General features: G+C 35.1%; 2 protein-coding genes across 3 annotated transcripts; both read right to left on the bottom strand.

The window, feature by feature from the left end:
• Positions 1 to 2,055: 2,055 nt before the first annotated feature.
• LOC120332955 (uncharacterized) lies at positions 2,056 to 8,906 on the bottom strand. The gene is made up of 10 exons (XM_039400302.2): positions 8,714 to 8,906; positions 7,196 to 7,325; positions 6,703 to 6,847; positions 6,095 to 6,260; positions 5,418 to 5,504; positions 4,840 to 5,012; positions 4,464 to 4,576; positions 3,837 to 3,974; positions 2,994 to 3,271; positions 2,056 to 2,594 (listed from the first exon to the last, which is right to left on the bottom strand). Exons 1-10 carry the CDS (start codon positions 8,741 to 8,743, stop codon positions 2,484 to 2,486), a joined length of 1,371 nt encoding a protein of 456 aa, XP_039256236.2. The 5' UTR covers positions 8,744 to 8,906; the 3' UTR covers positions 2,056 to 2,483.
• A 1,183-nt stretch (positions 8,907 to 10,089) lies between these two features.
• LOC120332606 (uncharacterized) lies at positions 10,090 to 27,386 on the bottom strand. Of its 2 annotated transcripts, none has more exons than XM_039399885.2 (37): positions 27,219 to 27,386; positions 26,818 to 26,940; positions 26,446 to 26,537; positions 26,224 to 26,365; positions 25,970 to 26,138; positions 25,732 to 25,857; positions 25,508 to 25,654; positions 25,019 to 25,149; positions 24,584 to 24,721; positions 24,133 to 24,275; positions 23,496 to 23,598; positions 22,431 to 22,605; positions 21,957 to 22,221; positions 21,171 to 21,336; positions 20,930 to 21,058; positions 20,540 to 20,800; positions 19,786 to 19,948; positions 19,246 to 19,454; positions 18,841 to 19,044; positions 18,612 to 18,737; positions 18,329 to 18,456; positions 17,787 to 17,907; positions 17,253 to 17,528; positions 16,863 to 17,111; positions 16,426 to 16,629; positions 15,741 to 15,964; positions 15,084 to 15,297; positions 14,787 to 14,936; positions 13,821 to 13,885; positions 13,135 to 13,393; positions 12,367 to 12,566; positions 11,896 to 12,216; positions 11,727 to 11,814; positions 11,195 to 11,506; positions 11,019 to 11,108; positions 10,702 to 10,792; positions 10,090 to 10,619 (listed from the first exon to the last, which is right to left on the bottom strand). In XM_039399885.2, the coding sequence occupies exons 1-37, from the start codon at positions 27,310 to 27,312 to the stop codon at positions 10,520 to 10,522; spliced, it is 6,198 nt and encodes a 2,065-aa protein (XP_039255819.2). In that variant the 5' UTR covers positions 27,313 to 27,386; the 3' UTR covers positions 10,090 to 10,519. The 2 variants fall into 2 exon arrangements, with proteins under 2 accessions (XP_039255819.2, XP_039255818.2); XM_039399884.2 differs by having other exon boundaries at positions 10,091 to 10,619; positions 13,701 to 13,885.
• Positions 27,387 to 27,764: the final 378 nt, after the last annotated feature.

Genomic DNA, 27,764 nt, shown 5'->3' with positions numbered 1-27,764 from the left:
AGGGGTATCAAGACACATATTTTTAATAACGAGGTTAAATTGGTGTGCATAACAATGTAAAAAATGCGCATGAGGAAAATCTTCTTTTATATGAACTTGAACACCATGTTTCGACCCACTCATGACTGCCGCTCCGTCATAAGTTTGAGCTATCAATTTTGACTTCGCGTTGTAATACTGTAACACTTCTTTCAGTACAGCCGATATCCTGCAAGCCGTGCGATCAACGATTGGTACAAAGCTGTGAAATCTCTCGGTAGGTTTACCATCTTTCACAAACCGAAAAATCACAGCCAGTTGGGAAACGCACGTGATGTCAGTTGTCTCGTCAGACTGAATCGAAAGGAACTGGCAATTCTCAATTTCCAGAGCCAAATGTTGTAAATAAATTTTATACATTGAGTCGAGCAAATCATTTTGGATATCCTTAGATGTCCCTTTCGAAACAGTTGCGGCATCAAGATGATCTCTCAATACTGTATCTAGGGATGCGGTGTATTCCACCATATCCAAAAATACCCCTCTATTAAAAGAGCCAGCCCGTTCATCGTGCCCACGGAGGGACAGCTCGTAACAACCAATGAACTTCAAAACATCTATCAATCGACCGAGAACATGGCGGTTTTTCTCGACGTTTTGGTTGTGCCAACGAATAGAAACCGCGCGTCCTTCATCCAACTGTGCTGCAATATTAACATTTCCGAATGTTCGGTATTTTACTGCATTGTCCAGATGCTCCATAGAAGATTGATGATCCGTGGCACGCTCGGAAAGATGTTTAAGATCTCTAAAACCAAATTTACACCAACGTGAGTCACGGGCGGTAGCAAAAAGTAGGAAATAAAAACAAAAAAGTGCATTTTTGTCCTCGCTGTAACACAACCATTCGTGTTTTTTATACTAAGTTTCTGCGCAGAATGTACGCCGACGCTTTCCTCCGTCATGGGATTGTTTCAGTGAACAATTTTTTGGGTGATAAGGCCAAAGACGTTGTACATCTAATTTTTGTTCCAGCGGCAGCTGCAAAAACGGAGTGCGAGGTAGTGCATCAACCTTATTCATTAGGAGGTCTAAGACTAAGAAATGCGAAGCCGGAAAGAAGTGAGGAGCTCAAAAGGAATGTGGAAAATCGAAAGCAAATGGACTAAAGGTCTCTAACTGATTCAAATAGCGAAACAAGCGACAAAAGCGAAGGCGAGGAAACTGTCAACTCTTCAAGCAACCAACGAACGAGAAGGAATGCGTGAATATGTCAACACGTTGTTGTAAGAAACGTCGGCATTGTGTCGTCATAATTTCGGGGCTAGCCCCGATCGGCCCCGATGATTTAGTAAAAGAAACAGAAAACAAACGAGACAAACGCGGCGAGTGGAAGATAAAAGAGAGAATACGATATACAATGAGCTACCGGGGCAAAATCGGCGTCGCCCCGTCGACGTTCGGCGAAGGCTTTGCGAGCGAAAAATGAACTATGTCGGGAGAATATGGCTTGTGTAGACAGTCTGTGCAACCGATATTGAGGTATTTTTCGAATATTTTTTATTATACCGAAAAAAAAACCGGGGCATTGCCCTGGTTGGCCATATTGACGCGCCGCCACTGTCATTACCAATGGTGTAATCAATTGAGTAAGCAACGTCGAACCTTCAATTCGAAAAGGCGGGAAAGGCGTACTTTACTAAAATGTACTCTTCTGTCTCATCATTATTTTCTGACTGCGAGTAATAACTAATAAGGCTCCAGCTCTGTGTATCGACCAAGTCAAAATTACGCAATTATTGTCACTTGCTATTAGCAATTGTACACCTATAGATAGTTCTGACAAATTCTTGCTATTGTTGTTCTTTTCACAGCGAGAACAGCTTATTTCGGCGCGCTTGTCCGCCGATATTTTCAGCAAGGTCGGGGCTCAAGGACATCTACCGATACCGATTCATATTTTTCATTTTATTTTATTGATGCTACTCCTAGAGTTCTATCCCCCTCCCCTCCTCCCACAAAAAGTTGTTTAAAATCATTCGAAATCGCTATTGTAACATCGAACAAACACACGCCTTGGCGATTTTGATTATGCTATTGTATATTTATATCAAGAGGAGAGAAAAAAGTGAAAAGAGAAAGATTTTCTTTCAAATACGCTCATACATTGAATAATAATAAAAAGAAATATTTACTGAGCAGCATAATGTACCAAAACTGAAAGCATAAAATGTCTTTTTTTAAATGGAAGGTACTATTGTAAATAGAAAGTGAAAAAGAACAGACAATAGATCCACAAGCGTAAACATCATTTGGCACATATAGAACATTAATTTTTAGCATGATAATACCTTGTTCGCAAACTTTTTTCTTACTTTGCCTTGACTCCAGTTCTATTTAAGCGTCAATTTGATATCAACAATAAAAATTTTGATTTACAATAATGAAGTGATTATTGTTGGTATACATAACATTGCATAAAATAATAAAAGGTATCCGAATTTTCAAACGTAGGCTTCTCCCATCATTGTTGTATCTCCTGTTCCCCCATTGTGAACTGATATATGGGACGATTCTTGTGAAACTGGGTCGTCATAACTCGGTTGAAAAACACTCTGTTAAATTGGCCAACAATGAAAGCATATGTTATCATTGAGCGAGCAAATGTATGAATAAAGAGTTCGTTAAAGCAGAATGACTTCAAAGCAGAGATCAAAGTATTACATCTGCCGTTACAAATACTTTATACAAATATTCAAAAACACAGCACAAAAATGATTAGCAACGATGATGTACTATTGAATTGAGAAATCTCAAAAAACTTGTATCAACTCAATTAAAATTTATCCCGCTAAGGTCATACATAATTATATCATATAGGTAGTTTATGGCTAGATGTATCTAAACATATTCACTGGGAAGCGAATACTATTTGTGTATATATAAACTGTTCGTCAAAAAAACATTTTGTTAAAAATCTAAAGAAGAATGCTAAACTGCCATTAAGCTCCAACCTCATCACTTAGCAATCCATAATTTCTTCTTTTACGTCGGAAATACCAGACACCTACAACCAAGACCAGGATTACAATAATGATAATGATAACTGCCGCTGATGCTCCACCACTACCACCGCCACTAGAGGGAGATGCGGGTTTTGTGAACGACTGTGATTTGATTTTAAGCGAGAAGCAATGTGGTGTGCTGTGAGGTGAGCCAGATGGAGTATGTTGGAGATCGTCGCCTACTGTGTCGAGACAACAATATGTACCTCCGTCGTGCTTTGCTGTACCTGAATTAATAATAAGTGTAAATATCGTATAAATTGAATGAACACTGATGGTTAATAATGGAGTCTAATCTACTCCAACACCATCTGACACCAATTTAATTCTAGAAACAAAAAAGTCAGAAATCTTATTAGCAGAGACACTTTTACGTTGTGATCTGATTGATCTATAATAATTCTCCGTGCTCACGGAGAAAATATATTTAAAAACTATATCTATGCCACACTGCCATGTAGGCTACTAAATTTATTGAAGCATATTCCATTAAGACTTTTGGCATTGACGAATGCAGTATTGATACCAAAGCTACACAAAAGTAATCCTGTATCTGAGGCATATAGATGCAAATGAACTTCACTTGATCAGACATTGCTTTATTCAAGCCACACCGATATATATTATATATATCATGAATTTACACTATGATGGAACGATTCTCCTGATATATATATTCATGATTCAAGCAAGTTTATCATATACTGTGTGTTATACAGGTTCATAAAATGCTTTAAATTTCAAAATACATTGTACCTATGTTCATAGTAAGAATGACATATAGAAACATACCGGTTATAGTAAGCACTCCAGGAGCTATTTTTATTTTCTCGTCTTGCTTGATTGGAACAAACGAACCATTCTTTGATTTAGACGAATATTTCCACGACGTTGAGAGTTTATCCGGGCACTCAAGCGAAATAGTTGCAGCTGGAAAGTGGAGGAAAAATAATACAAAATCGTTTTCAAACAAAGCGATCTAGTTTGGGTATAATATTGGCGATGATCAGGTTTAACTAATAGTGAGATGATCTTGACTCCTGACTCTGAGGAGCAATGGGATTTAGTTTTTGTATATATATTGGGAGCACAGGTCAGCTAATCTCATAACTATATATATATATACCTACCCTACTCAACAACCGGACGAGATGATGAAACCCGTCATATGAATATCGGCTTTTCTTTCGCCCAAGATAGATATGAAAAACGTTATCTTTTGATTATACTTACTAATATTACGCTTGAAATTTCCTTTTTATTCTAATTACCTTTCATTTTACGACTCGTGAGAACACGTTATTTAATCTCCCTCATCCTCCGATCTTTTCAACAAACTTGGTGCCTAGCTAAGCCCTTACCGGTGCGCGAACTTCGTGTAAATTTGGATCTAGTTTTGTTATATATTGTTATACTCACCTAATCCGACTGTCTTGACAGGCATTTTTGGCGCGTTCGATGCAATCACTATAATTTTATTTGTAGCACAAAGAGTCTTTGAATGAATGTTTTTCAATGATGTGTTTGTTTTGCTGAAATAAAGGTATATAAATCTTTCAGACAATTAGTTATCAGAGCGTTGTTGCATGGTTTTTATTGGGGGTTTCATTGTTGTCCATGTCCATGTTTTTTTTATGATATAAGACGCATAGGCATGACTAGTTGAGAGCCTTTATTTAATTGGATATTGGAATTTCGTGAATATTTTAAATATAATTTTAGCATCACTTAAAAATTTATTTTCAATCAAATGCGGTCACTAGTCTATATACAACAATAATGTAACCATTTTTACCTGCAAGTTATGTCAACCGCTCCACTAAACTTCTTGTGTGCTGCAGATGTCCAGTTTTTGTATCCGCACATTTTTGAGTCACATACCCAAGGATTGTGTCCGAGTGATAAATGTGTGAGTGTTTTTGTGATTGGAGTGAACCACGATGCGTATGCAGTGACCAGACTATTATGCTAAAGGAATGAAGTTGTGCAATCAGTGAAAAATCATTTGAAATCAAATAACTAGACTCGTAATCGTTGCTACATTAGGCAATCTTACAACCGCGCAGAAAACTTTTGTTTCAAACGCTGGATATAGCGATAATTGATATTCGTGAATACAGCGAAGCCCGATTATCAGAAAGTTGAAAACCCAAATGATTTTATCCTATTTTGTCTTTTGAATGAAAATCATAGTATTATTATTAGCGGAACATTTTGAAAAATCAATTTCTCATGAATAGTATTTTTGTTAAACATATATATAGTCCAAGAGATTCATGGGCTCGTTTTTGTATTTTGTCTTGTTATTAAAATTTAATACTTCAAATGTTGTTAGGTTAATAAGATAAAGCAAGAACAAGGCACTAAACTTACATCGATAGATAACCATTTTATATGTGCCAACTTGGTGAAAGAATGCTGGTGAATTGCAGTGAGTTTATTGTGTTCTAGATGAAGTTCCTGAAAAAACAATAATGTGTTTATTTTCCAACCTCATATACACTAATAAAATTACTTCTTTATCGTCATGTATACTAGTAGATTTGTGGCAGTACATTGAGCACACATTTTCAAATCTAGAACTCTTCTTCATTAATTAATCTTTTGTATGGTACAAAAAATCTCGTTAAATCACCAGGCATTTTTTCAAACTTCGATTGCAACTTTGTTCATAGCGAATATCTTTGATATTACATAAAAATTATTTAATTTTGCAATTTTCACTGCAATTTTTTTTTACCACAGAACAAATCAAATATTCTATCTACCACTTGCTTATCAGGGAGGGTGACGTGCCCCAGTTTGTCTATTTGTCACTGGAATTAGCTCAGTTTGTGTCAGTCTGTCAGTTTTTGTACTGCGATGTAACAATTTCAAAATTGTTACTTTTTACTTTGTTTTGTTTCGTTTGAAACCACATTTTATCTTTACATAGTTGTAATTTATTTTTACCTTTTCAGGCATTACAAGAATGTTTCAAAATTGTACTCTTTGTTGAATATTTTTTCGTTATTTCGAAAATATTGAGAGATTGGCAAAACAAGACTTACTTTTAACTTTACCAGATGATCTAATGCATTCTGTGAAATTCGTGAAATGGAATTGAATTTGAGGTAGAGGTATTGCAAATTTTTTAAATCTGCTCCAAATAGTAAATCCGGGAATGATTTAATGCTGTTGTTGCTCAGATTTAAAATAGTAAGATTCGTCAATCCTCTGTTAAATAATCGAACAATAATGAATTTTATTATACATATATATTATTATTATCATCAAAACAGATAAGTGTTGTAAATATAACAAAGATGCATCCTATTAGAAGATTTTCTGCACACTCAATCAATCAAATTTTGTAGCTGGAAATAAAAATATGGACATGGGAATAGATCCTGTTTCATTTTGAAAAAATGCTCATTAAGCTTGGAAAATGACTGGATAAAACTTTTCATTGCAACCATATATGCTCGTCCGTCTGTCGTTATTTTACTATAACTTACGTTTTCTAACAAATGTCCGGATGAATTTAGGATAGTTGATTGTTTAATTTTTATGTCTATACATGGAATGAAGAACTATCTAATTTTTTGGTACGTGAAGGGATTCCGAGTTCGCTTCGTTTTGCATTTTATTATCATTATTCCAAAACAAAATAACTCACACGAAACTTTTGGGATCCAGCGTCGACAGATGGCAATTTATCAGTGATAAATTAAGTAAACTTGGAAGTAGATTGAAACTGTTTGATTTCAAAATTTTCAACGGGTTTCCATCCATGTACAATTTCTGGGTAGAATGTGAAATTGCTGAAAAATGAATAAAAAATGTTGGTTTAAATTTAATTTGACATAGGAACAGATCCGAGGATGGATTGCTCTGAAACAAACTTGCGATTGCTAACTATTAACTTCGTAACTTGTTCAAGGACTCCAGTTTGATTTAGATGCTTCCATTATTGGCACTTTTCATAATTCTTTGATTAAAATAGGATATTCGTCAAGTTTTTAAAGTAAATTGTTCTGAATAATTTTCTTTTCTTCCTTTTACTATTCAAATACTTGGCTGATTTTGGCTTTTTCTCACAAACTAGACACATTCATTCCTCAAAATATTCTAAACGGACTCTTACAATGCAGAAAACTATTCAATCATACTTGCTGGTACTTCCATCAAGTGCTTCTCTCTGCAGTCGGTTTCAACACCCGTTGTCGTACATGATGCTGGTGACTGATTTCTCCGTGATCCGAATGTGAATGTAATGCAAGACAGAACAGCCACGACAATCTGTGGAAAAATGCTCTATGTTAACTTCATGTGTTTAAATTTCATTCGCACTAGATATTTTACACCTTCTTTCAACAAAGCATTCAGAAACCAGTCACTTATACGCGACGGTGCAATCACAGATGCCAACCGAAGGCCAATATATGTTGACATACTTTCAGTGAAGTAACGAGTGTGGCGATTTAATCCGGAGCTAATTTTTGACTGCAGCATACTTAAGCTAATCCGCTAAAGTTAATAAGAAGGCTATTACGTCTACAGGAAGAAATGCTATTTCTTTTAAAAACATGATGCCTTCAGACAAATCAGTACTTTCTTTTCGACCAAGATTTTGCTGGAGCTCAAGAGAAGAACATTTGAAAAAAAATCGCCAAATTGTGAATGAGTATGATACGAGATGTCAATCGTGCGGTAGTTTCGTGGTGAAGATTAAGCTTGGCTTCGTTTTTATTATTTATTCAAGATTCAATCTTATTAATACACAATAATAATATTATACGACACGCCTGTAAATATTGTCAACGGTACATAATAGTATAAACAACGCCTCCGGGAAAAAAATAAGGTTTCCGGACTAAAATATTATTGCCGTGTCATGATTTTAATGCTCTACTCTTAAACAATTTGAAATAGACAACTGACCGGTGTTTGACATTATATCCAGTGATATCGTTGACTAAAGTAAACTTATAAATAGTTTGAATTGGATTAACGTTTACCTCTAGTTTCGCTATCATAAAATTTTGAAATTTCAATAACCCATTTCTCTTGTGGTCAACTCAGGTGACCAGCTTTGTCAGATACCCCATGGATGGCCTCGATTTTGCACGTATTTTTGAAGACTCAAATTATTATTGTAAAGTCGTTATTGTGAATTACTTTACGAATGAAAGTCCTAGAAATTATATAGATATTAGTCGTGTACACTGAGATTTGCCACGCATTATAATTATTACATTAATGCGCTTTGCGCTTTTAATTACCTCTCCGTTTTCACAAAGAAACGATGCTAAGTTTCCGTTCCTAATTGAAAATTTGTTAACAATGTGAAGGCAGTCAACGTATGTACCATTAAATTAATCGCAAAGCGATTTCAAACTTTATATTCACATTAAATTTTTAAATTGGGACAAAATTTGTTGTTGAAATTAGAAGTTTTGGTTCAACTAAATTCATAAGCTAGTAAGTGATTTTAAAGAAATTCATGCGTGTGACCTAATATAGCAACTTGATTTTAATTGACTACAGATACACTTAACGGCTTTTAATTTATTTGGTGTTCCATTCGGAATTCGAGCAACAACAAAATGATCCATAGGTCCATTTCGTGTCTGAAAATGAGCCCAGTTATAACTGACCACTACACAAATAAGTTACTCTTGACTTACCGTAAAACAGTTCTGTATCCTCATAAGCATTTTGTGTTTTCTTTCACTATAAACCACTAGCCTATTCGTTCAGTTATTTGTCTGACAACAGCAAAACTACAAAACACTGTAATTGTGCCTGAAGGTTATATCAAAATGAAACTAACGAACATAAATTAAAAGCATACCGAAGGTTGTCGCATCCAAATGAGCTTATTTCTTTAACTCAATGCCCCGAGGCTGATTGTTCGAAGCAGCGAGTGACTAGACTTTTTCTGTCTCTCATATGACTACGACTGATAATTACATTGAGGTGAATACTATCCAAAGTAAATATAGTTAATTTCAGCTACATTTTATATTTAGTTATTCTGCGGTCAGCTGATAATAGAGACTCTGTGTGCTGACATTTATTTAATCCTGGTACAAAAATATACTCCTAATCGTATTGATATATTAGTATAACTGATAACCACGATCGGTCCGGATGAAAATATCTCATTTTTTATGTGTTTTATGTCTTACCTATGTATAAAACACATTTACAATTTCTTTTCATTTAAAATGGATATATGAGTTTACTTTAAGAGTGAAACCAGTATTCGTCGAGTGTAATTTCAAACGTTTAGGTTTTCTATGTGACTCAATCAGGTATGGATAACAACATTCCGAAATAAAGTTGATATCGAGTTACATTGCACCGTCTATATAAAGTTGATAAATTCTCAAATTACGAACGACTGAGGAATGGCATCCATCGCCTGTCTAAGATATTGCTGTAACAATCGGAATTGAATTCTGTACTTGCCTAATTAATGCGGTACATTAAGGGTGGGCAATTCAGTTCGAATCAGATAGTGAATTATTTGAATCGATTCTGACAAAAACAATATTTCGGCCTAGGCGGGGAGATTCATTAAAACTTCTATTAACACGATTCATGTAATAAACAAACTTTTTGTGTCAAGTATGAGCTCTAAAATACTAACAAAACAAACCAATTTTTACAAATCTGCGTTATTTTTTATACGACTTCTTGAAAGCCATTTGTTCTGAACGAGGCTTTGCTCAACCAACCACTGCTAGATAAGGACCATGGCTTCAAATCCCGGAAGATTTTGTCTGATATTGCCTACCCTGTGTAAAGTGGTGACAATGGGATTTGAACTGGAGATTTTAAACTGAGATGCCAGTTAATGCTTCACCTCTCGGTTAATTAGTGCAGGCACGCATTTTAAACTCGTGGTTGTGCTCATTGATTTCCTATTTTATTTAATATTTAGGTTTCAACTTTATAGTTATAACTCAACTTCAAAGCCCCTTCAAAATGATTGAACAACTAATATAATCTAACAACAGTGAAAATTCTACTCAGTGGTCTGCATTTCAGAAAAAATACGCACATTGCCCTTCTGTAGCTATATATTTCACTCCGCTTTATTTTGGCAATAAAAGCTTTAGAACAATATAAAGCAAAGGAGATTGCAACACAAAATTTTGAAGCTAATATATATAAACTATAATTTTTCTTGTATTTATGAGCAATCACTATCCGAGATAGGTTAACCGGTCATCAGTGATGCATTATGATAATTAAAGAACAATGATTTATAAATTATAACTTGTTTAATAAATTATTCTTAAAAAATATGTTCATTATCAAATCAGTTCATATTCAGAAAATGAGTTTATCAGCGAGTTTCTAATTTAGATATTTAAAAAAAGGAAATTTTGTTTGAAATATATTTTTGGACGTTCATTTTGAGTCACTGAGTTGTATATTTTTCATGCGGTGTGAGTGTGACAAAACGCTGTGAGCATAGGGTATCAATACCCGGGTCCAGGAGGGTATCTTGGCTGTCTTGGCCCTGCGTATCCAGCCCCATACTGAGGGGGTGGCATCATTTCTCCAACCGGCATTCTCATCCTGAAATATGTAAGATTACGTTAAGGCGTGGCATTATAATGATGCATTTTTATGGCGTTTTCGTTTCATCACGCAAACTTACCTTCCGTAAACAGGTCTTGGGTATCCGGGCATCATACCCGGTGGGGGCATCCGGTGTCGTGGAGGTTTTCTCATGTCAATATCACTACCACCTGTGAAATAGGAAAATGAAGTAAATTGATGAATAACAATAGGCAAGTTTAGATAAAAATTTAATCGGGTTGATAAAGATTTAACATAACACATAACGGTTCTGTTTTACGGTGCAACAGTCATACAAATGAAACCACCATTCTATAAGACAGATGAAATGTCGTAGATTCGAACCATATTTATAGAACCCCATTGATACGTCACAAACGTATTATCAGTTCTTACCTTGAGACATAGAATCCCATTCTGATGTGCTATCGTAACCATAGGGTGGCGGCATAGGCATTCGACCAGGCTGCATTCTTGGTCTTGCACCTGGTAAAATTGAAAGCATTTTTTTTTTCGAATTAATATAAACGTACTCGTTCTAATTTTTAATAAATTATACTCATTCAATTTACCTGGATTCATAGGCACAAACGCCATTCTCATGTTTGGATGGTTGGGATGCTGATATATAACTGCTCCTGGAGGAGGTCTGGTCATCAATCTAGGACCTCCCATAAATCTTGGTCGAACTCCTGGCGGAAATATAGGTTGCTGTCCGGGCATTGGCCCACCAGGTCTTGGTGGCATTGGAGCTCCAGGTCGGTGTCCCATCGTATGGAATCTTGGATCTCTGTCACGGTCGAACATTTTGTGTGCACCGACACCAATTGGGCCCCTATCGACACTAACTGAGCGACGCATACCGAGAGGTTGTTTGTTTCCAGCTGTAAAATAAAACAATATTTTTATCCTCTATTTTGTGATCAAGTCCATGCTTCCGAAAACGAATACCCAACTAATCCCATACCCTACATGGAATGGTAACCGGACGAGAGGCCGTGGATTGCCATATGGTTAAGCCGTATAATCGACTTTCCTCTCCCAGGGATAAATATGTAAATCCTATCTTATCCTAATTGAAGAATAAAAAACGGTATTCTGTACCTTGCTGTGGAGAAACGCTTCTCCGACCGCTTTGCCTTTGACTTCGACGCAAATTGTTTCTCCCTCGAGTATCTCCTGACATTCGTGCCTGTGAATTATAAATATAAAAGCAATTAGGTAGGACGAAAGAGTGAGGGTGATAGCGAGAGTGTACAGAGGCATATCTTACATTTTCCAGTGTGTTTGAGAACGTTGAATCAGCCGTAAAAGCGACTGAGTCGTCCATTGAAACAAGCCGTTTCGGTTTTTTTAAAACTCCTTTTATAGGCGTCGTCGCACGTGAGGAATTTCCTGACGTCATACTCATTGTTTCGTCACCTAAATCACTTGTACTTGACATCAAACGTCTGCTTTTTCGTATTGTCGATGCATCGGACTCGGAAGCACCTACAGATGTCTCGGTGTCTGTTCTGATTGTAGTCTCTCCGTCTGTTGTTTGTCCGTCGGTCAGTGTCTTATCGGTTTCCGCTTCACTTTGTGTAGCCGACATCTATGGAAATAGATTTTGCTTAAAATGAGAATTTCGTGATAATCTTTTTTGAAAAGTGTAGAAAATGAACGAACGGTGGAATATGGGGTTGGAATGGGATCAATCATAAAACCTGGGTAATTGAAGTCATAACGATCAAATAAATCATACTTGAGATCTTTCTTCTTCCGCTTCCGTTGTTCCTTCTGTCGCTGAATCATTTGCGCTTGTTTCACTTCTTGTGTCATCAGTTGTGACCGAAGATACTGATTTTGGAGGTTTTTTCATTTTATTGATGTTCTTTTTCATTCCTGCTGTGTTTCTCATTACAAGAGCCATACGCCAACTCGGTTCGATCGGTTTGGGGTCAGCTGATAAAAAAAAGGAGAACTTATATGTATAAGATGTTGTTTAGATATGCATTTATTTACAGGATGACAGACCAAAAATTCGTTTAGCTTTAGAACATATTGTAGAGAGAACATAACTTTTGTGCAAAACGTCTCAGATTGCTGAAACTTTTGGTTCATCACACAAAAAACTACATAACATCGAACGCTAAATAATTTTTTTTCATTTTGGTAATAGTAATTAACAATGTTGTTTTTAGTCACACTGTATGAATGTTTTAAAGCGTCGTCAAGTTTGGGTCAGATATCATAGTATTTCACAGAAAGATTCTGACAAATCAAAATTGGTATTAAATTGAATTAAATTTTGTATATTACTTTTTTAAAATTTTATCAAGCATTCAACAACTAAACTATGGTTTAAATCTTTCGTTAAGTTTTACGTATATTGCTTTCCATGGCAAGGATGAGTTTATAGGTATAAGATAACATATATCAAAGCTAACTAAGAACTAAAAAACTATAGCCTCCTTCCATAAAATCTGAGATTCTCATAACAGTAGCCCTAACAGCGTAATCAAACACGAACCTTTATGCGGAATTGTTTCTTCTCTATGTGGTATACTATGCTCTATTGTCTCTTCTTTAATTGTGACTCGTTTCCCAGACGAAGTTCCACTTCTTCTGGAGGTCGTTCTACTGTTACTCATATCCCCAGATTCGAATTCGTTATCTAATTCTCGACTTATAGTCCGAATTTCTTGTCCCTGTTCGGGTGGTGCACCCTGAACAGGAACGACTCCAATCGAGGCTTGGTTGCTGCTAGCACTACTTCGCCGACGACGCGCCTGCAATGAAATATTTTTCATAATGAAAACGTAGTCTAAGGCTATATATTTCATATTAAATTTAATGCAGCGATTGAAATACAAAGGGTGGTAGATAATTTGCTTTAAATGAATCGGTATATAAAAGTAACACATATTGTCGAAATATAACTGAAAAAACACAAGTTTAGCAAAATAAAAAAAAATATTATTTTATGAGATGTATCGACTTTAAAAAGACTTTAGACAAGTAGAAATCGTGGATGAAGATTTAGAAAGCTGCATATAACTACTTTATATTTTAACATATTTTGTCTATGGCGCACACCCTTCTCTTTTTTCTGGCAGCCTCTGCTGCTTCTTTTTCAATCTGCTTTCTTCGTTTTCGTTTAAACCAGCAAGCAGCAAGAATAGAGAAAATAACTGCGATTAAAACAACGCCACCCACAGCTAAAGAGACGATTAAAATTACGCTCGGTTGGCCGATCTCTTCTTGTCTGACCATTTTCACACCTGTTGTAAAAAACAAGAAATATAATTGTGGAATCTTGTGCAAAATGCGTTTTAAGCATAACTTTGGAGTTAGCGTTTAAAAGTATTATTAACTATGGCTGAGTCACAAAATAGAAATCTCGGGATTAAGCCCTTGCCAAAACCTTACCCAGAGTGTGATAAATTGGGTAGGTAATATGTTATCGTTTCAAAAATAGTAAATCACTACTTATCACTAGGGATGGCGGAATCGAGTCCGGATTCGATTACAGAATCGATTCTTTGCGGAATCGACTAGAATCGATTCCGATGCATTGGAATCGATTCTCGAGGTTAAAACTTGGATTGAAAAGAACGTGTAAAGTTTTGTGGCAATTTCTTCACATATATGTATAAACTGCTTCACTGCTATGTTGAGTTGCTACGACAACGCAAACTTCACTATATATAATATATAATATTTCGATAGAAGGCTTTAACGTTTATTTATTTTAAATATCTCTGTGGGTTCTGAGGGATTCGTTTTTTTGTGCGATTTTGTCTCCTGTGACAGATTGGATACCCATACCACTTAGTTTCGGCCTTCTTGGCAGTCCAGAATTTGAACATCGTGCTCTTGTTTGATTTCATATGGTATTGCTTAGGTGAGTATGTGTTTTCGGTAAGATATGTCGAGGAATCGAGATTCGGAATCGAGAATCGGAATCGAAAATTTAGGAATTGGATAAGAATCGAATACTTGTAAGTACTCATACTTGGCATCCTTACTTATCACATTCAACTACGATCAAATAATTGCAGCTTCATATATTTTTATCAATGACCTCGGTCCGAAAAAAGATGTAGAAAACCATATTTTCTGTAATCAAGTCTTACGCTGTTTCATAGACAAATTTCTGTACTATGTTTTTTTTTAACTTACAATGCGATCTATGAGTAGATCCAATGTTTCTTGTTCCAGTTCCATCAGCGCATTCAATACATTGCGGTGTTCCTGTTTTTTCTTGGAATGTATGCAAAGGACAAAACTCACAGTCGCCCTCGTGCCAGTAAGTTCCCCGCGGACATTGGACTGTAAAAATACAAGTCATATTTCATAAGCATATGACGTCAGTAACCTAAGACGTCATCGCCATATTTGATTTCATATGAATAATTTTGTATTATAGCAGTGGTAATTTTTTAGAATTCTGAGAAAGAAGAAAATTTTTATTCTTACCACAACCATCTTTAACTCCTTTAAAACCTTTTTTACATAAAACATTCATGTCGCTCAATTTCGCTTCTTCACTAGCCGAATAATCCTTCATGTCTGAACCTCTTGCTTGGAATTCTCCTCCAACGGCTTTGTCTAAAATCTCAGTAACGGAACGTTTTACGATTCTTCTTGCTTCTGATATAGTGGAAACCTCGTCCAGTTTTGCCAAGTCGACCTGTTTTATCATAGACATTTGAAGTAAGCATTTTATTAAGCATATTTCTGCTTGAAATTTACTATTTACACTTATTTTTTATTAACATTGTCTATTTAAGTTCATTATGCTTTCGTTAACGAGTAAGAAATTCAATTTACAATTTACAAGATTTTTGGGAGAAACCGAGAATTAGGTATTTTTAAATTTGGTGTCTATAATTATTATAGAGAAAGTAATTCAGTTTGTTGTGGAATCATAATATGACCCCAAAATTGAGTATGTGAAATTGAACAAAAATTAATATATAGTTTCAATTTTAATGGGGCCTTCACCGACGTCTCCAGCAGTAAACGGCAAGGTAGATCCACTCAAAGCAGTGTTTGTCACATATTCACCAACATCATTAAATGCATACCTGTCATTAAATCTTCACAGACAATCTTTTTTTAAGTTTCTCTCACCTTTATAACAAGTTCTACTGTAGAAGCATTCACGCATTCCAAAAACATCTTTTTCTCAGCGTTGATACATAGACCGAGAGAATATTGTCTTGTCATACAACTAACAGCGTCTCTCAGTCTCCGAGCCATAATTTGATAAGTATATTCATAGAATGTAGACGTTGGTCGACATGGACATGGATATTGAAGTGTAATAACTTGTTGAGGGTTACCAATTGCAGGCACTGACAAGTGAAATATGAAAGTTAATTAAGACATACTTAAAAATCATAAACTCCAAGTTAATTCCCCGACGATTCGACACGAAATAAACCGAAACCATGGTCGCAAATTGTACAATGATGAATGTTCACTACACTTGTGCTTATTACAAATGTAAGATTTTATTAAATAACGAAATTCAATATTTTTTGGAAATTGGTGCAAGATTCGTATAATGTACTTTAACGATTGTGCGGGTCATTTGTTTTTTCGAAACAGTACAACAATTGCATCAGTATTTTAATCTGATTGGCAGAGTAATCTTAACCGAAACTATATTTTTATGATTGTGTCAGTTCTGTTTGATTGCATCTTGAGCTAAGATAGGCTAAAGGTCATGTATTAAAGTGCAGCACTATGCCAGGCAGGAATGCAGTTTTTTCCGTACAATACATTCTTATAAATAGCTATAATATATTCTCACATTTACAAACGTTGTCATCCAAAAATGGCAGCCAGTCGATCGAATATTTATCCAGATCATGACGACATTTTATTATCGGAGTTTTCAGAGATAAACTGTATCCATCTTGGCATGTTATTTGGCAAACTTGATCACCGGTAACCATATCAGAATGGCATGTGAGGTAACTGTTTGGAGGTACCCATGGACTACCGCAGCGGGCACCTGAACAATAGAAATTATGACGTAATAAATACCTAATAAGAAGTGATGTCGCAAACATAATAATTTTGAAATAGCTAATTAAGATTTTTAATCATTTGAATTCATTGAATTGATATTTAAGTATTGCAATGCAAGAATATGAAGTCATTAAATTACGTCATATAATAAAAATATTTCCATTTTACGGTTCGACGGCATCATATCGTAATCAAACGTAATTATTAAACACTCACTTCTGTGCATTACAGCTACCATGAAAGAGCAGACGATTGAATTCCCTGCAGTATCGTAAGCCGTATATTCGACTGTATGAATGCCGTCCATAAATTGTCCTGGTTTGTGGGTGTTTACAACGATTGGTGTTACTCCGGTGTTGTCTTCAAACTTTGGTTCCATCCAAGTAACAAAAGTTGTTTTTCCATCGTCATACGCTTCGACATCCAAGTCGCTGGGGCAGTAGAGTATTTTTGGCGGCGTTACATCTGAATTTATAAAACGAGGTTTATTTTATCTGTAGCTTTACACTTTATCATATTGGGGGTTCGAAGTATTTATTACAATTATAAACATTCCAATTTTGGTAAAATATATCTAATTGCGAATATTAAAATTTGTACAATTACCTTTGACTGTAACCGTAGTGTTACAGTATATACTTCTGTTATATCTGTCCGTAGCTTTGAATTGTATATTATGAACTCCTGGGTATACTTTTGAGTATTGTGTATTCACTAATGTAACATTCAAATCTTTATCAGCAATATTCAAGGCACGAAGACTCAGAAGATTTGCATTTATTTCAATGAAGCCTTCATCTTCAGGTATAGAAATAGTGAAAAGTGCAGTTTCGTTGCTCAGGAGCTCCATACATAGTGGGAAACGCGGCAGAGGAGGTAGTGCTAAAATAGGAAAATATTTTTCAATAATATATCGTACAGAAATGAATTTGTACAGCGCAGTTTGTCACCGACAGTTCCATAAAGATTATATTTTAAACAAAGGTTGACAAACAAGCAGTTCATCGACATCCCATCGTCGATAAAGGCATCAATATGCTGTTGATACCGTAACATATAACTAACACAAAATTATCATTAAACCTAATTATTGAGCATTAAGTTTCATTTTATCTAAATTAACTTTGATTATGTTTGTACTTGTTGTCGTGGCCTGTGTAGCGGTGGTAGGTTCTGGTGTTGTCGCAGTTTCCATGTATATTGTTGTTGTCATTATCGCTGTTGTGTTAGCAACAGTTGTAACTTCCGGTAATCTCTCCAACTGAAAAGTGAAATTTAATATTTTTAATACAATCTGAATTGTATAAAAATTGTTTTCGATTTCAAATCCCATATGCCCACAACATCATCAGAATATAATAAATTTGGTTAACAATGACGATTCGGAAACATTCCAGTTCTTTCAAATAGAATTGTTCGGAGTGAAAAAATCTAAAGCATAGTAAAAAATATCCCAAAGTATTTCTTGTATTGGGGTATTTACAAGACGTAAACATAAAATGATCAAACCCATTAAAATTAACATTAAAGTTGAACATGCCATATCGGACATTAAGGTAAAACGTTTATTCCAAAGCGTCGTTTGAAACCCTTTCGATTAGGTTATTCTGGCATTAAGTTTTTCTATAAACGAACGAGCGATTCGTCTTCTAAACCGTACCAGTATCCAGCTCTAGACTTACTCGCAAAGTTCTTTCTTCCTCGAATTCCATTGCTTCTGTAAACTCATCTCCCCATGCCATGGTTGTTAAGTCTTCATCAATAGTAACGGGTGGTTCAAGCGTCGTCGTGTAAAGATGCAAATTTTCAGCTGAATTGAGTAAAATTGGAAAATATAAAAAAAAAAACACAAGTGAATGCATCAAAGATCTGACATGCGTGTACTTTATATAGATTTTTGAATTGCAGAATATTCTGCAAAAAGTGTTCACTGGAGCGTGGCCAATTCCTTAATATTACACTCACGTCTTACGCAGTTTTTCAAGTTGTTTGCCAATACGAGATGGTCCGGACATAAGCATCTGTAACTTCCAGCACTTGGTACACATATATGACTGCAATCGTGGATGGCTGTACTGCATTGACTTTTAACTAAAACAAAATTATATCCATTCCATTTAAAACTTTAACGTAATAACGCCAGTATATCCAGAAACACTTTATAAGTAAAAAAGAAATGTTGTGTTATTCTTACTTTCCGGTCTATATGCTGAAAAATGAGTATAAATCTGTGTCGGCCTAGTAAGGTTTGTAACGAGAACAGAAGATTCCAGCAATCCTCTTTTATACAACGTTCCCGTTTCCCAATCCGTAAACAGCAAGTGAGCTCCCATTTTCCCTAGTCCGAATAAATGCTCCACGGTTCCATTGAGATCAATAAAGTCAAGTATGTCGACACCTATTGAGTGATAGAGAGAGAAGGATAGAGATTAGTTTGTGTACAATTTTAATGGAAAGTAATCTCTAAATAAAAATGAGAATAGATTTATATTTCAAATTAATTTCAGAATATTGTCCTTGTTTTATAAAATTCAGGTTTTTTAAATAACTTTTTCAAAACTACAGCATACAATCAATGTTGCAATAATATGTTTCCTACCGAAATTATTGTAAGATCTAGAAATAGCAGAAATTGATTGTAATTTCAATTTTGCGCCATCAGCAACATAAATTTTGTCTTCGTCTACGTCATAATAAAGTCCGTTTGGCCATTTCAAATCAGTCGTAATTAGAGGGCGGGGATCGTAACCATTCATCCGCGACGACATCAACATTGCAGCTCTGCCCCATTCTGTCCAGTATATTACCCTGAAACAAACATCGGAGTTGACATTAAATTGCAAAACGGTAGATCTAAAATGGGCTCTTGTTTCATTTTGACCTCCACCTTTTTCGCGTTTCTAACGAACATTAGCTTGAAGAAGCATGCAGTGCTCAAAACATTGATTCGGCAACTCAAGTCAGCATTTATCAAAATCGAAGTGACTCGATTCATTTAAATGAAATGACTCGGGCCAGGAAGAACAATTAGTAAATCACACATAATAGAAATGATCGACAGATCTAAAAACCGTTTTTACAATGTACTTCCTACAGTGTACAGTGTGCTATATCTTTTTTATTCTAAATGTTCACCTACCCCATGCTAGAGTCCAAAGTAATCGCCCTCGGATTATTCAATTGTTCGTGTACTGTAGCATGTGTCATACCACTGAGATCCATCATTTCTATTGTACCCAGTCCCCCATCTGTCCAATATAGGAGTCGATTGTCCGGATCTAAAGCCATTCCTTCAACCATTTCTGAATATGAGTGAGCAAATATGATTTAACAATCATGATTGAAACACGTATCGGTACATATATATAAAACGCAGTTTTGATTAGATGGCGCTCGGGACCACAACCGGTTCAAACTAGTCATAAGTGGTTTTACTTTTTTAGGTGCAATGCTGTATTAAAAATCAGAAAAAATAGGGTAATTGAAAAACGTTTTTTAACTTTAGCTAAGATAGGATTTCCAACCGTCTAATCTCAGCGAAAACAATCCATATTTGGGTTGGAAATTTGGGTTTAAAGTAGCTATTTTGCTATGAAAATTAATTTTGTTACATTGAATCATAGCAGTTTAAAGATATCGGGTTCAAACCTATTGCCCAATGTCTAAGCTCAAACGTGATATAAAAAATAGGGTAGACTGGTTTGAACCACATACATTATTATCATTTAAAATACAGATCGAAATTTTATGTGAATCAGAGGCTTTTTGTTTGCATTGATTGCGGCGGTGGTGTGGGGTGCTTACTGCTTATCAATTTTGTTATCGTCTGATTTTTAATATTATTGATAATACTCGTTGGAGTCGGTGAATAAATCGGTGATAAATACACTTACCTATTTCTGTATATATCACTTCTATGTCCTTTGTCGTACCACCGTCGCCAGCTAATGGGGATCCCAACATTTTACGACAGATCCTTTGTCGTCCATTGTCTGCCCAATACACATAATGTGTGATAGGATCGAAAGCAATTGCGACTATGTTGCTGTAATCATCGAATGTACGAACAACCATATAAGTTGATGGATCATCTGGACTGTCGCTTATCATGAGAATTTTATTCACATCGGCAATTAAGACGAAACGATCAGGAGCTGAAATATAAATGGGCAGTGAATTGAGTACCACTGCTTGAAAAAAGAAGTTTATATATCGATACGTCAGTGTGAAAAAACAAAACTGAGAAATAATAGGAAGTTTTGTAACACTAGTATGTTCCATACCGACACAGTCGAAATCATTTTCTGACATCGCTTTTCCAATATTATCTGGGCACAAACACGATGAATAATCTTGATCAACCGGAACGCACACGTGACTACACTTTTTACCTTTCATGCAGTCATTCTTATCTGAACAATAAATGTTATGCGAGTTAACACAAAGCAGAGTCCCTAACACTGAACCAATTTTCCAAAATTCACCGCTAGAGATCTATACTGAGCGAACAATAAATTTACTTACATTTTTTCTTAGGATTTAAGCTCGCCCTTACGATCCCTGTTGGTTTACCAATTCCTTTTGCTATTGGTTTCATGATTCCAGTATTAACATCAATTTCGGACACTGCTCCTGTTCCCCAATCAGTAACGAACAAAGTTTTTTGATCCATAGACAGTCCAAAGGGAACCTGTAATATTATTACGTTTATGATAAGCTAGTCTGTAATAAAATAACACCCCAAAGGAGTTTGACCCGTGCCCTGAATTTTTTATGTGATAACGTGAATTTGTTATTGGACACGAAATGTACATATGGATCGTTTTTTTTCATGTTGTTGTTTTTATTTCTTTCTTTTTTTGTGAAAAAATCTATTTTTTCATCAACTACTAGACCAATTGCCTTAAAATTTGAAATGGTTATAGATTTTGTTTGTTGCTAGAAGGCTAGTCGGCGGATCTCGTGCTCAGAAAAAGTCGTTAAAACTGCGGTACCGATAGTCTACCGTGAAAGATTGCATATATATATATGATTTTACTTCGTTTTGCCTTTGTGTCCGTATATTTAAGCATCGCTCTCTTGTTTTTTTTAGAGTATAAAGCTGTAGCAAAAATCTAATTTTTTGTAAAATTGATGGGAGTTGAAATATTTGTTATCATTTTTGGATCAGATAGTGGGATGGTAAATATAGCTGATTCAACTTCCCTGTCACGGAACGCTTTTACTTCATGAGAGACCATAGTTTGTCTTATGATTAATCCATCTTATAGGCTTTCCTATCAAATATATCAAACCGTAATTAAAATATACCTCAAATTCCAAGTCCATATTCTCTTCTAATTTATCCAAAGCAGTATCATATTTGATTAACGAAGGTGGTCTTCCATAAATGATAGTTCCATTCACTTCCACTAGCGCACTCTTGCGGTGAGAATCGGTAACAAAAAGAATCGCGTCATCGAGTGCGAGTCCGTTAGGATTTTCCACGACAACAGGGACGAGATGGGGATTCCGACCGTCTAAATCAAGGCGAACAACCTTTGCGTCCACTCCCCAGTCAGAGTAATACAAAAATCTGCGAATGAAGATAAATATGAACAAAAATATTGGTAGCCATCTACGTAAAATATATTTACATAATATATTTGCTTCCTAATGGCACAAGAACTTGAACTTATTAATAAACCATTTTAACCAGAAATTATTTATTACACACCGGGAGAGCTGGCTTGGATGGGGTTCAAACCCACTTTAGTTGAACTTGAACGCATTAATCGTACTCACCCTCTTTCTTGATCAATAACAATATCCCTCGGCCTGTCTAAACCTTGTTGGACTAATACCTTACGGCCAGTACCATCAAGCCGAATAAATTCAATTCGTCCGAATTGTTTATCTTGTGCTTCCCAGCCATAATTTGTAAAATAAAGATGTCGATTCACCCAGTCAACGACTATACCTGTTAAGATAATGGAAGCATGGATAATAAGAACAAAGTTGTTTAGTGTGATACCTAAATGCAAGTAATTCGTACATCATTTTTGATCCGGAATGGATTGTGATGGCTTATAATATACAATGCTTATCTTTTTCCCCAGATCAAGCCTGTTCGGGCGTAACACAAGCTCATCAAGATGTTACCATTTCTAATTGGAAATATAGTACATGTTACGATTATTTCACAGTTAGATCGCGGTGTTGTGTCGAGTATATGCCAACACAGTCAAAATGAGTACACAACTATCTAAATAATATAAAAAGATTTTGATTTTTAGTTTTTTTACGTGTTTCTCTACAATTCTGTATTTGGGTATACAACTTCCATCTGTATTGAAACGCCAACATACTGATTTAATACGGGAGCAACCTATGTCCACATAGTATATAGTAGCAGTTATTATATAAAATCGGTTATTTTAATAATTAATAACTTATTAAGCTTCATATAACACCACGGGAAATCTTACCTAACTTCTTAATTATTTTCGTAGACATGTTACCAAACTAGTTTTCATGTTGCTAAGATAAGACTAAGTCATTATACCCTAAGGGTATTCTAGAAAACCAGATGACACAAACGACAGACAATAAATGTTCAAGTTACCGGTAAAGCCTCGTAAAACTGCAACGTAAAGTTTTTCATTTCCAACAAAGTTTGGAGTACATGTGCTTGATTTTATTAAACTATTGTTTCCTTATATGTGTCACACTCAATACTGTTACAATACAAATTAGAAGCACAGTGGTCAAATTAGGAGTAGTGTGTAAGGATGGCTATATAGTCCTAATTGCCATTTGAATAGCCCTCTCCCCTACTAGGACTTATACAAAATTTATAGTGAATCTGACCGTCTACGATTCCGATTCCGTCTTCAAGGAACACATCATATCCAGTCCCATTTAATCTCATTCGATAAATGGCGTTTGTTGCAACATCGCTCCAATACATCATCTAAAATTTGGAAGTTTGCATTTTTTTTAAATGTTTTTTATGATTCGATAGGAATAGTTTGTTGCACTTGTTATCTGCAATTAACAGTTTGAACAACTTCTGCGAATTCGCAAGTTACATTGACAGGAAAGAATAAAACGTTCGGTATATTTTACCGCATATACAAAGATTGGAAACCCCAAAGTTTCTCTAAGCAATAGTCGCTTTCACTTGTTAATTATTATTATCTCGGATTTTCACAAGTCACAAGTAAGATAAAATTTCGTTACAGAACAAGATTGGTGACTTACATTTCTTTATCAAGGGTCGTTACATCTGGATTTAGATTTTAGAAAACGACGCACAATAACAACTTACATCTATCGATAATTGGGCCATCCCAGGATTTTTGATAATCGCCAGTAATTGAAATTCATAAATTATCTCACATAGTTGAAATTAAAGTGGATCTGCGTGGTTCAATTTAGCCAATTTAATCTTTGCAAACTAACGACTGCGCGTTTGCACATACTGAGGCATATATCGAATCCGTACCTTGTCTATGGGATCGTAGTCTATTCCGGATGGTTGTGTAGCATGAGTCAATAAAACCGGATTCGGTTTTGTACCGAATTCTTTTGAAGCAATCATAATGGATCCATCGTGTACAGAAGTGAATAGAATAAACTCTTCGGGCACTGTAATTAGGGTAATACGACGTGTTGAAAATTTATTTATGTTTTCTGCAATATAGTTGCATACTGACTATTTCCAATAGTTGATTATATGTTGAATTGCACTAAACATTCAATATAAAAGTATCTTGTTAGGAACTAAAAGTAGGCTTATAAATTCAATAATTATATGAAATAAAATTAAAAATATTCACTAATAGCGATCTCAAATCAGAAGATATTACGGTCTTGAAATAGAATATGATTTTACGTCTGCACAGCATTAAATTTTATTTTATTGTTCATCATTTAATATATTTTGTCATATATACCTTTACAAGTGTGTTGGTCTTGAGATAACACCATTCCAGTTTTTTCCGGGCATGCACAACTATATGATCCTCGTGATTTTGGGAGACAAATATGACTGCATGGAGATCTATGTCTTCGACAAAGTCCCATACTGTTTGCTGTAATAAGAAGATGATAAATCAAAAAAGAAATTAATTAATTTAGTGAAATAACTCGTTAATATTTTAAAGCACTGATTCACGTTAAAAATATAATTTCAATTGGATGAAATAATATATTATTACGTCACTTAACATCTATTACGTTGTTAATGACGTCACATAAATTAAATAAAGTGTGGATTCACTATTCGGTAAGTAGGATTCTATGATGTCAATTATTTCATACCATATAGGTAGTAAGATATATTCAGAGCTTACAGGATGTAATTTTACTATTATATTTGAACTACTTACAAATAGGCGCTTGCTGCATATCTCTATTAATAATGGCGATGCCTGCAAGGTTTTCGTTTAAACCTGAAACAACTTGCTTCAGATCTTGCCCAAGCACCGTGACAGAATAGACAGCTTTTTCTCTCCATATTCTAGAAATGATTTTTAAAAAAATAAAAAAAAGAACATAGATAAAGATACCTAAACAACTGTATCGGATATTGGATAACTAATGTGATTGTAATTTAGTCCATTGTATTATTAACCGATAGTGAATACGTTTTGTTACAAATTTGGTGTATTTCCAAATCACACAATAAGATAGATCGGAGATTCGATTCTGACTGCTTGCGTGAGAAATAGTTTCGGAATTTTACATAGAATTTCACTTCTCTTGAATCTTGGTACTGCTATCTTTCATAAAATAAATATTGAACATATAAATTTCTTAAACTTAAATCTTATTTTCGGAGCCAATAAACGAGCAACAGCACAAATTCTTTCACTTACGAGAAATACAATCTTCCTCCAAAGAGTGAAAGACCGTATCCAGGACTGTCAAATGTAATAGCAAAGTCAAGAATTTTCTTCCAGGAAGTTCCGTCAAAGTTACACGATTCTATCGTTCGCTTCTTTCCATCTATCCAATATATTTTACTGCAAAATGAGAATATTTATGATGCTTGTTTTGGAATGATGTACATAAACAACAAACAGTGTTGGACCCAACTCACGTCCTTGTCACATCCACCGCAATTTCGTTTGGCCATCCCAGTCCACCTATGACTACTTTCCTATTACTGCCATCCATAGCGGCAGTTTCTATCGTACCGTCTTCTTGATCTGACCAGAACATGATGCTAAAAAAGGATATTAGTATAGAATTCGGCAAAGTTAGTTTTCCAATACAAAATATCAGCTTGTATATTTGAATGACGATAAACAACGTTTCATTTTATGACTTAGACCTACCCGTGTAACGGCAGTACAACAATTCCTCTTGGTTCTGATAAACCTCCGACGACCAGAGTTTTATGTTGTCCATTTTCTTTAGCAACATAGATAGATCTCATTTGTGCGTCAGTCCAATAAACATTTTTAGCCAACCAATCAACTGCTATTCCATTGGGTTCGTAAACATCTGCACGGAAAATGAATTGAAATAATTATAAAAATGCATGTTATCTTCGTTCGTATATTCATATATTTTATAAATCCATAATTACCTTCCGTTATAATTCTTCTAGGATTATGACCATTGGAAAATGTTGCTTTATAAATTCCACGTCCTTTATAACTGACATCAGTCCAGTAAATTGTGTCACTTTCAATATCAACATCAACAGCAACAGTGCGACCAGGTAAATCCTAAATAAAACACATATCATTCAATAAATCAATGCAAATAATAAAAGAGGAATAAAATTCTGATACTGAAGGGTACTCACTCGAATAAAAGAAGTAGTAAATCCGGCAGCGTTGCTGAGCTTTACTTTAGCTATGTTTGTAACGTCTGCAACTACCATCAAAGCATCTTCCCCTGAAAAATAAAGAATTATAGTGAAAAAATATGCAACATTGCTGGCTGCTGCGTTGCTCGTCAGAATAAAATATGCGACTGCAAGCACTGGCAGCATCGCTGGTAATAGTGCATTTTAAAAACCCATTATCGATAACTTTTTGGTCGAAAAAACAATAAATCGTTGTAAAATTGTACTCGTATAAACTACGTCGACTATTATAAGTAGCAATTCGGTATATTCACGGTACAAATATCGATAAATAGTTTCAACGAATCTTCCATATGTAGTCATACTTACTCGCGTAAAAGCAGTTCCATTGTCCCCTTCTCGTACAAGTACACTTTTTTAATCTGTCATTTCCAGTAGCAGTAGTCCATGTTTCTCCAACTTGGTGGGTAACTCCATTAACATTGCAATAGTCTGTGAAGCACAAAATATAATATTCATATAAATAAGTTTTTTGGTAATATCAATGAACAATCAAATAGCGCTGAATCTTGACCTATGTATTTTAGTCGTAGCATCATTATCGTTACCGTACAGTATCATATTTTTTGTATTAGTCAAAGTTAAATATATCATGTTTTCTACAAAAATTACGGAATGCCACAGTCTACACACAAAATAGGAATAATAAATATAGACAAAATATTATTTCGGAATACGAAATTTTTTTCTCTATATATTAGTTTACTTACTTGCTTGTGCGTCGCTGCTATTTATCCACGCCAACAAAATGATAAGCGAAGCGTACAACATCCCGACTCCATTCTTCATTTTATTATTCGCCATGGAGAATAATTTATTGTAACACTACTGTTACTTAAAATTCCATAGTGTTTCTAATTTATTTGTTTCTAGCGTAAATAAAAAATGGACATAGACGATTTGAATTAGGCTCTAATCTAAAATATGTAATTTAAAAGCATACTGATATTGCTATAATCTATAGCTATTACAGATTTGTCTACATCTAAGCTAAATCTAATTTGACTACTGTTAGTACCCAAGCTGTCTAATTCTCGCGAAGGATAACAACAATGAAGAGTTGTGAAATACGTGGAACGCTTTTCGCTATAAGAGAAAGATCGCCCCGGGCGATATAATACCAGGTAGGAATAGTTCACTAAACGATTAGGCGAGAAAAGTTTGGATATATAAATATATTAAGTAACTTTGGCCCTTACTATAGCAATAACTGTAAAATTCCCCAGTAAAATTATGTTCTTGAATTTTTGCTTATT

This window comes from Styela clava, chromosome 13, assembly GCF_964204865.1.
Source record: "Styela clava chromosome 13, kaStyClav1.hap1.2, whole genome shotgun sequence".
Classification (NCBI taxonomy): Eukaryota; Metazoa; Chordata; class Ascidiacea; order Stolidobranchia; family Styelidae; genus Styela; species Styela clava.
The sequence above is the reverse complement of the archived record's forward strand: the minus strand, read 5'-3'. Positions and strand labels throughout refer to the sequence as shown.

What these genes read in the sequence shown, in the direction of transcription:
- LOC120332606 (XM_039399884.2), bottom strand. Translation starts at nt 27,312, where the DNA reads ATGGCGAATAATAAAATGAAGAATGGAGTCGGGATGTTGTACGCTTCG. An exon ending in CTTAAATCCTAAGAAAAAAT is followed by an intron (nt 21,059 to 21,170) that starts GTAAGTAAATTT and finishes TTTATTGTTCAG; the next exon opens with ATAAGAATGACTGCATGAAA. An exon ending in ATCTACTCATAGATCGCATT is followed by an intron (nt 13,886 to 14,786) that starts GTAAGTTAAAAA and finishes TTTTTACAACAG; the next exon opens with GTGTGAAAATGGTCAGACAA.
- LOC120332955 (XM_039400302.2), bottom strand. Translation starts at nt 8,743, where the DNA reads ATGCTTATGAGGATACAGAACTGTTTTACG. An exon ending in TGTCAAGACAGTCGGATTAG is followed by an intron (nt 3,975 to 4,463) that starts GTGAGTATAACA and finishes TCCACTTTCCAG; the next exon opens with CTGCAACTATTTCGCTTGAG. An exon ending in ATGGATTGCTAAGTGATGAG is followed by an intron (nt 2,595 to 2,993) that starts GTTGGAGCTTAA and finishes CCAATTTAACAG; the next exon opens with AGTGTTTTTCAACCGAGTTA.